This window comes from Mustela nigripes, chromosome 7, assembly GCF_022355385.1.
Source record: "Mustela nigripes isolate SB6536 chromosome 7, MUSNIG.SB6536, whole genome shotgun sequence".
In the NCBI taxonomy this organism is placed as follows: domain Eukaryota; kingdom Metazoa; phylum Chordata; class Mammalia; order Carnivora; family Mustelidae; genus Mustela; species Mustela nigripes.
This window is the reverse complement of record NC_081563.1, coordinates 126,055,690-126,064,484: the sequence shown is the minus strand read 5'-3', so window position 1 is coordinate 126,064,484 and position 8,795 is coordinate 126,055,690. Positions and strand designations below refer to the sequence as shown.

Below are 8,795 nucleotides of genomic sequence, written 5' to 3'. Positions count from 1 at the left end.
CCCAGCAACCCTCAGTTTGTTTTGTGAGATTAAGAGTCACTTATCTTGATGAATTCCCGAAGGTTCATTTTCACTTTAGTTTCCTTTGCCTTTGGAGACATATATTGAAAGAAGTTACTGTGGCCAATGTCAAAGAGGTTACTGTCCATGTTATCCTCTAGGATTTTGGTGGATTCCTGTTTCACATTGAGGTCTTTCATCCATTTGAGTTTATCTTTGTGTATGGTATAAGAAAATGGTTGAGTTTGAGTCATCTATGTATATCTGTCCAATTTTCCCAGCACGATTTATTGATGATACTGTCTTTTTTCTATTGGGCATTTTTCCCTGCTTTGTCAAAATCAATTGACCATAGAGTTGAATGTCCATATCCGGCCTTCTATTCTGTTCCATTGATCTATGTGTCTGTTTTGTGCCAGTACCATGCTGTCTTGATGATCACAGCATAGTAATATAGCTTAAAATCAGGCAACATGATGTCCCCAGCTTATCTTTTATTTTTTAACATTTCCTTGGTGATTTGGAGTGTTTTCTGGTTCCATACAAATTTTAGGATTGTTTCTTCCAGCACTTTGCAAAACGCCGTTGGTATTTTGATCGGGATGGTGTTGAATGTATAGATTGCTCTGGGATGATACTTTTAGATATAAATAAACAGCTTCATGGAACCCCTAGAGCATAGCTGTTCTCTAGAACTTTCAGGGGTGATGGAGATGTTGTATGTCTGAGCTGTCCAATATAATAGCCACTAGTGGGGTGAATGGATGGTTCAGTAGGTTAAACATCTGCCTTTGGCTTAGGTCATGATCTCAGGGTCCTGGGGTTGAGCCCCACATGAGGCTCCTTGCTCAGTGGGGAGTCTGCTTCTCTCCCCCCACCCTGCCCCCTCCACCTCCTGGGCTGCCTGCTTCACTCTCTATCTATCTCTCTGTCAATAAATGAATAAAATCCTAATAAAAAAATAATAGCCACTAACCACATGTGGCTGTGGAATGCTTGCAATGACTAGAAGCTCAATTTTAAATTTAATCAAAATCATCACATGTGGGTAGTGGCTACCATATTGGACAGTGCAGGGGAGGCACTTCTGCTTGGTGGAAAATGTCTGAAGAAATATAAAGACTTCCATGGAGAAGGACAGTCACTGTCTTGTGACCACATAATTTATAACATTGGAATATTACTCTTCCCTTGGGCTCTTTTATTTTCCTTCCTCTTTGTTTTCAGGATGGTGAAGAAGCAGATAAGGGCTGCAAATGGGAGAGCTCTGGGAATTTTGAGTGGTAATTAAGTTTCCTTCCTCCTTGCCCCATCTTCCCCAGCCCTCAGCTGCCGGTTGTCAGCAGGGTATATCCTCTTCTGCTTCATTGTTTTCTCCTTAACAATTACTACCATCTTTGTCCTTCCCTATTATATTGTTTTTTTTCTTTTATAAACATATATTTTTATCCCCAGGGGTACAGGTCTGTGAATCACCAGGTTTACACACTTCACAGCACTCACCAAAGCACATACCCTCCCCAATGTCCATAATCCCACCCCCTTCTCCCAAACCCCCTCCCCCCAGCAACCCTCAGTTTGTTTTGTGAAATTAAGAGTCACTTATGGTTTGTCTCCCTCCCAATCCCATCTTGCTTTATTGATTGGATCAAGAAGATGTGGTATATATACACAATGGAATACTATGCAGCCATCAAAAGAAATGAAATCTTGCCATTTGCGACAACATGGATGGAACTAGAGCATATCATGCTTAGCGAAATAAGTCAAGCAGAGAAAGACAACTATCATATGATCTCCCTGATATGAGGAGAAGAATCAATATATTGTTTAATTAGAATGTCAGCTCTACGAATTTAAGGATTTTTGCCCGTTTTGTTCACCACTCTATTCCAGTACCTAGAACTTGTAATTAGACACTTAATAAATATTTATTTATTTTGAGATTGATATAGACAGACAGAGAGATAGATAGACAGAACTCATGCCTGAGCAGGAGGGCGGGGTAGGAGTAGAGGGGGAGAGAGAATCTTAAGTAGTTTCCGTGTCCAGCACAGAGCCTGACCTCGGTCTGGATCCCAGAGATCATGACCTGAGGCAAAATCAAAAGCCAGACACTTAACCAATTGTGCCACGCAGGCACTCCCTAATAGATATTTATTTATTTTTTTAAAAAAGATTTTATTTATTTTATTTGACAGAGATCATAAGTAGTCAGAGAGAGAGAAGAGGAAGTATGCTCCCTGCTGAGCAGAGAGCCTGATGCGGGGCTTGATCCCAGGACCCTGGGATCATGACCCCAGCTGAAGGCAGAGGCTTTAACCCACTGAAGTGGCGCCCCCCAATAGATATTTATTAAATGAATAAACTCCCCCTCTACTCACACAGGTTAAATTCGCAAGAAATTGAAATGTAAAGTGTAAAAGAAAAAAACTAAAAAACTAAAATGAAAATATTTTTCCAACATCTAGACAAGAGAAATTCTGAGCTTAATACTAAAAGCTCGCATTTATTGAGTATATACTATGTTCTGGCTCTTATGCTAAGTGTTTCATATACATTAGATTATTTGATCCTAGTAACCTAATGAGATGAATATGAATATTATTTCTATGATACAGAAATAGAGATGAGGAAGCTGAGGCTCCAGGAATTAGGCGATCAGCCCAATTTCCACAGCTAAAAGTTGGGGGAATGGGTGTTGGGGTTCTAGTTCAAGCTGATTTGACCCTGATGCCTATGGTCATTCCTCACTGAAATACTGGAGAGCAAACAGAGTGGTAGCAGATTTTCCTTTGTATCACCTTGAGTAGAACAGGAAGTGTGGTAGCACACATCTGATATCCTGTTGGTGGATGTATAACCCAAACCTTAGTCAGAAAATGTGGCAGATGTTTTCCAAAGTCTAAAATAGACAACATCTTTTGCTCAGCAATCTTTCTCTATTAACTCATACATACAAATAATAAGGCATATGCCAAAGATATAGTTATAAAGAGGTACATCAGGATATTTTTATAACAAAAAGAAATTGGAAATATTTGAGTCTTCATGATATGGGGGGGGATTATTGTGATGTTGGTAGTTGAATTGTTGGTGTGATTTATATGATGTGATCCTATTACTTTGTCTCTCCTATCTGTATACTTTATTTAGATGGGTTAGTTGTTTCCTTGCCTCATCAGGAAAACTTAGGTAAGTCCCCAAATTTTGTGTGACTCCAGTCACAAAACATCTCAATTTAATAATTAAATGTGCATGGAGGAAATTAGGAGAAGGAAGGGAAAAATGAAGGAGGGGAAATCGGAGGGGGAGATGAACCACGAGAGACTATGGACTTCAGGAAACAAATTGAGGGTTTTAGCAGGGAGGAGGGTAGGGATGGGTCAGCCCGGTGATGGGTATTAAGGAGGGCACATATTGCACGGAGCACTCGATGTTATACACAAACAACATTGAACACTACATCAAAAACTAATGGTGTATATGGAATATTATGCATCCATCAGAAAGGATGAATACCCAACTTTTGTATCAACATGGACAGGACTAGAAGAGATTATGCTGAGTGAAATAAGTCAAGCAGAGAGAGTCAATTATCATGTGGTTTCACTTATTTGTGGAGCATCACAAATAACAAGGAGGACATAGGGAGATGGAGAGGAGAAGGGAGTTGGGGGAAATTGGAAGGGGAGGTGAACCATGAGAGACTATGGACTCTGAGAATCAATCTGAGGGGTTTGAAGGGGTGGGGGGGTGGGAGGTTGGGGGAGCCAGGTGGTGGGTATTATGGAGGGCACGTATGGCATGGAGCACTGGGTGTGGTGCATAAACAATGAATTCTGTTATGCTGAAAAGAATTTAATAAAAAAAAACCCAATGATGTACTGTATGGTGACTAGCATAATATAATAAAAAAAATAAAATAAATAAAAAGTAATAATTAAATGTGTAGGTCCATGTGATTAGTCATAACTTCACACATTGTTCAGAACTGTGGACTCTCCCTTCTCTTAGAAGCTCTAGTTGTAGTTGATGTGGTCAGTATCTCCAACTTGGGCTCTTCATGATTCTGTTCTTTCACCCCCATCTGCTATAAGAAGTTTCTGTCTCCTAGGTAGCAGAGGCATGAAGAACCAGTAAGTGGGAGTGAGACAGTTCTCACATAGTACATGCTATCATAAGCTGGCTTTATGCATCTTGCACTCCTTTATGGGAGACCAAGGGTTCACTGAAGACATAAAATGGCATCTGGCCATTTACAATTCAGATGTACCCCAACTGCAGCTCACTTATTTGGTATTAAAGGCCACTTTAGCTAGATTTATTACCCTTTAGAATCTTCAATTATGACTTAGGTCTATGGGATCCTTACAAATTCCTGGAGACACACACACAGTAAGCTCTATGAGTAGAACCTACAAAGTCTTTTCTGTCAACTTGGAAAGAAAAGACAACTTCCTCACTCCCCTGAGAACATCTTTTTACCTATAAAATCTTCAAAACCTTGTCTACCACTCGTTCAACTTTGGATCATTTTCTTAGATGAAAGGTTTAAGAGTCCCCTGACCAGTTCTTGACCATCAACTTTCTCAAGTTCTATGGATTAACCTATCTCATATAACTCACTCTGGAATCACTTTGGTACTCAGACCTAGGGGCTGGGATTAACACTTCCATTATATTATCCTATTACATACATTCTTAAGTAAACAAATCAGGACACTTGATGTATTCTATTATTCCAAGTTCATAAATATGAGTACAACAAAAAGAGACATACATACATTGGTTATCCCGGGGAGGGGGGTGGTGGTGGTAGAATTCCCAATGCTTTTTTATTTCCTTTTAGCTTTTGTTGTTGTTGTTGTTGACAAATTATAAAAGCTAAAAATTTACTGCTTTTTGGGATGTGGTGCATAAACAATGAATTCTGGACACACTGAAAAGTAAAAAAAAAAAAAAAAAGAAAAAAGCAATGCATTTTCAAAAGAATAATTTTGCAAAGGAAGTGGCATATAATTTGAGATGGGGAAATAGCTTGGGGAAGACAATGGCTAATTTGATATGTTGTTAGGTGCCAGGGGGTGAAAAGAAGTAGGAGAAAGAATAATCCAATATTCACAAGCACTTTCTCTCTCTTTCTGATGCTAGCCTCTTTAATTTCTGTTCTACGTCTAGTGGCACTTGGAGAAGACCTATCTTCTGACAAAGTCTAACCCAAACACACAGAGAGATGACTGTGAAGCCCTGGGTTCTCCTACTTATCATGCTCATCTATAGGGTTGTGATGCTTCTGCCTGTGCTGGGAGGCCTCAAGAACAAGACTTTTTGTAGGTGGTATGACACAGGAAGAGGGGGGCCACCCAGGCCTGGGATTTCTGGTGTAAGTGATACTGGGACCAACTTTCCTGGATCCCAACCCTCTTTAAAACAGAGACATCCAAAAAAGATTTAGGTTGGATGTTCCCTATGTGGTGCCTTACCAGCTCCCAGTCTGAGCTGAAAGTGATAATGGGTATACGGAAAGGGAACATAGTTTAGTCTATAAGTCCATCCCAAAAGCTAGCAAGAAGTGAAATTTTCTAATGTTAGACTACCTTAGGCAGGGGAAACACCAACACAGAGCTTTCCCTTGAGCCCATATTTTCAAATCTCTGTGCCTTTGATGAATACCAAAAGAGAAATATTATTTACTTGGAAGGGAAGTCTCTTTTAGAATATGAAAAAATGGAAAAGACAAAAAAGGGCATCAATTTGGATGGGACTGGAAGAGATTATGCTAAGTGAAATAAGTCAAACAGAAAAAGTAAATTATCATATGGTTTCACTTATTTGTGGAACATTAAGAAAACATGAAGAACCTTAGGAGCAGGGAAAAATGATGGGGGAGAAACTGGAGTGGGAGATGAACCATGAGAGAATGTGGTCTCCAGGAAACAGAGTTTTAGAAGGGAGTAGGTGGGGGGATGGATGAACCTGGTGGTGGGTCTTAAGGGGGGGCACAGATTGCATGGAGAACTGGGTTTTATATGCAAACTATGAATCATAGAACACTACATCAAAAACTAATGATGGTGACTAACATAACACAATAATAATAATAAAAGGAATCCTTAGGAGTCAAAGTTTGGGGTCAGATGATAAAACTGAGATAATGAAGAGAGAGTTGTGGGCCAGTAAAAGAGATGGAATTTGCGGAGAGGCTGAGTGCTTAGTGGTATGAGCATGGGAGCAAGCAGACAAGAGGAAGAATAGGTACCCATTCTCCCCCAGCCGAGTTTTCCATCCTGTAAATTGGTTATAGAAAGTGGAGCTAGACAATATTGCCATCCCTGAAATCCAAAGTCCAGTGAAAATAGATGTGGGGTGGTGTCATAGATGGCGAGGTTGTCCCCAGGCCCTATCTTCAGGGAGGTTGGGAGGGCCCAAAGGCCTGCAATTCTGTGGGGACATGTGGAAAGAGGGAAGACATGAGATGCAAGAACAGTTTCCTGTGAAAAGACAGCTAGAATTCAAGGAAAGGATTTCCTTAAAATGCAGACAAATGTTTTGTTTGTGACTTTAAGCTCAGGTTTCAGAGCTCAGGAATTGTTAAGCTTGAGATGGGTTTCTTCTCTAAGTCATGGGTGAATGGATCTACCACCTACCATTGTCTACCATCTACCATCTCATTCCAGTTGGAAGAACAGTCACTGAGCAGTGCTGGGTACAGCCTCCATTAAAGTATTGTGCGAAGAGGTGCACTAAATTATTGGAGTGTTTATCTCTCAATCATACATGCTGTTGGACCTTCTGTGGAAACGTTTGTTTGGACAATAGGTGAGTTGGCTAGATTGGGAAGGTTGTACATGAACATCCTTACGGCTGGTCACCCTCATTCTGAAGCTGTGACATGGAATAGATATACCCAAATCCTGGTCAAAGAAACAGGCAGCATAAGACAATGTCCTCTTATCTCCATACCTAGCTGCCATTCAAGGCAAAAAACCCAAGACATCAATGTGGGGGGCTCCACTTTTCTTCCTTCATTTTCACTCAGTTCCCCCGGAGGGTCACCCATCAGTTTGTTCATCCCTCCTTTGTCCAAGGCCCTGACTGTTGCCTCTTTGGTCTGGTATCTCCTTTGGCCCCTTGTCCCAAGCAGGCCCAAAGAGACCCCACCTCTACCTAACTGCCCAATTGGCAAATCTCTTGGGAAAAATTGCTTAAAATGGGTAACACCTGTCTCTTCCCATTGACAGGGGTTGGGGTGTTATTAAGTTTGGGAATGGATGTCCTCAGAGATCCATGATTTTAACCCCTTCACTTGTCTCTTCCAGAGAACCTTTTAAATCCATGTTAAACTTCTAGGTGTGGGTTAGAGGATGACTGTGTAGTCTAAGAAGAGTGCTCCCTAGATTCCTGTTGGATTATTCACTTGCCTGACTGAAGATTTTTCCATTCTCCCCTTGATTCCTCTATCCTGAGAAGGCTCAAGTCTCTGCCAAATAAACTGATAACCAACCCGAGGGCTCTGCATTGTTTTTTACTTCACCACTGTGGTTTCCTTCTTTCTTTATGATCACCAACAGTTGTTCCTATCCAACTCTTCCTTCCCTGTTAGACTTATATATTAGTCAATAGACTCATACCTGTAGCAAAAATGCAGAGATTTATAAAAATCTCAGTAAACAGAGCAAAAGTTTGTTCTCACTCAAATACACTACATTGCAAGTGGCTGGTGAACAACCCCCATACCATGCATGATTCAAGGACCCTAAATCCTTCTGTCTATAACTCTATCACCTCTCAGGGACTTGACTGCATCCAGCCAGCAGATGGGAGAATGAATGGGCAGCATGAAGGCTCCTACAGAAGGGTTTTAATATCCAGGCCTAGAGGTGGAGCTCTGTTTCCATCCAAATTCTATTCCCTAATGTAGTCATAGGGTCCTCTTATTTACAAAGGAAACTGGGAAATACAGTCTAACTGTATGCCCAAGGTCAACAGAAAGCAGGATAGGGTGAACTCATGGCAGTCTCTGAACTGTGTGTTTATGCAAAGCCAAACTCCTCAACAAGACCCAAGACCCTGGCCTTCATACCACTCTCCAATGGAACAAGCACCCCCACCCCCAGCATTAAACAAGGCATTCCTGCTCTCAGGGTGGGCACTCTGAGTTCCCAGAATTATTCATCTGTTTTTTTTTTTTTTAATTTAATTTTATTTTTTCAGTGTTGCAAGATTCATTGTTTATGCACCACACCTAGGGCTCCATGCAATACGTGCTCTCCTTAATACCCATCACCAGGCTCTCCCAATCCCCCAAAACCCTCCCCTCCAAACCCTCAATTTGTTTCTCAGAGTCCACAGGCTGTCATGGTTCATCTCCCCATCTGATTTTCCCCAATTCACCTTTTCTTTCTCCTAATGCCCTCCATGTTATTTCTTATGCTCCACAAGTAAGTGAAACCATATGATAGTTGACTCTCTCTGCTTGACTTATTTCACTCAGCATAATCTCTTCCAGTCCTGTCCATGTTGACACAAAAGTTGGGAATTCATCCTTTCTGATGGAGACGTATTCTTCTATTGTATATATGGACCATATCTTCTTTATCCATTCATCTGTTGAAGGGCATCTTGGTTATTTCCACATTTTGGTGACTGTGACCATTGCTGCTATGAACATTGGGGTACAGATTGCCCTTCTTTTCACTACACCTGTATCTTTGGGGTAAATACTCAATAGTGCAATTGCAGGGTCATAGGGTAGCTCTATTTTTAATTTCTTAAGTAATCTCCACACTGTT

General features: G+C 40.9%; 1 protein-coding gene across 1 annotated transcript; it reads left to right on the top strand.

Annotated features, from left to right (window-relative positions):
* Positions 1–5,236: 5,236 nt before the first annotated feature.
* Positions 5,237–7,384, top strand: WFDC9 (WAP four-disulfide core domain 9). The gene is made up of 3 exons (XM_059407699.1): positions 5,237–5,333; positions 6,624–6,822; positions 7,354–7,384. The coding sequence occupies exons 1-3, from the start codon at positions 5,237–5,239 to the stop codon at positions 7,382–7,384; spliced, it is 327 nt and encodes a 108-aa protein (XP_059263682.1).
* The last annotated feature ends 1,411 nt before the right edge of the window (positions 7,385–8,795 follow it).

What these genes read in the sequence shown, in the direction of transcription:
- WFDC9 (XM_059407699.1), top strand. Translation starts at nt 5,237, where the DNA reads ATGACTGTGAAGCCCTGGGTTCTCCTACTTATCATGCTCATCTATAGG. An exon ending in CCTCAAGAACAAGACTTTTT is followed by an intron (nt 5,334 to 6,623) that starts GTAGGTGGTATG and finishes TTCTTCTCTAAG; the next exon opens with TCATGGGTGAATGGATCTAC. An exon ending in AACGTTTGTTTGGACAATAG is followed by an intron (nt 6,823 to 7,353) that starts GTGAGTTGGCTA and finishes TTAAACTTCTAG; the next exon opens with GTGTGGGTTAGAGGATGACT.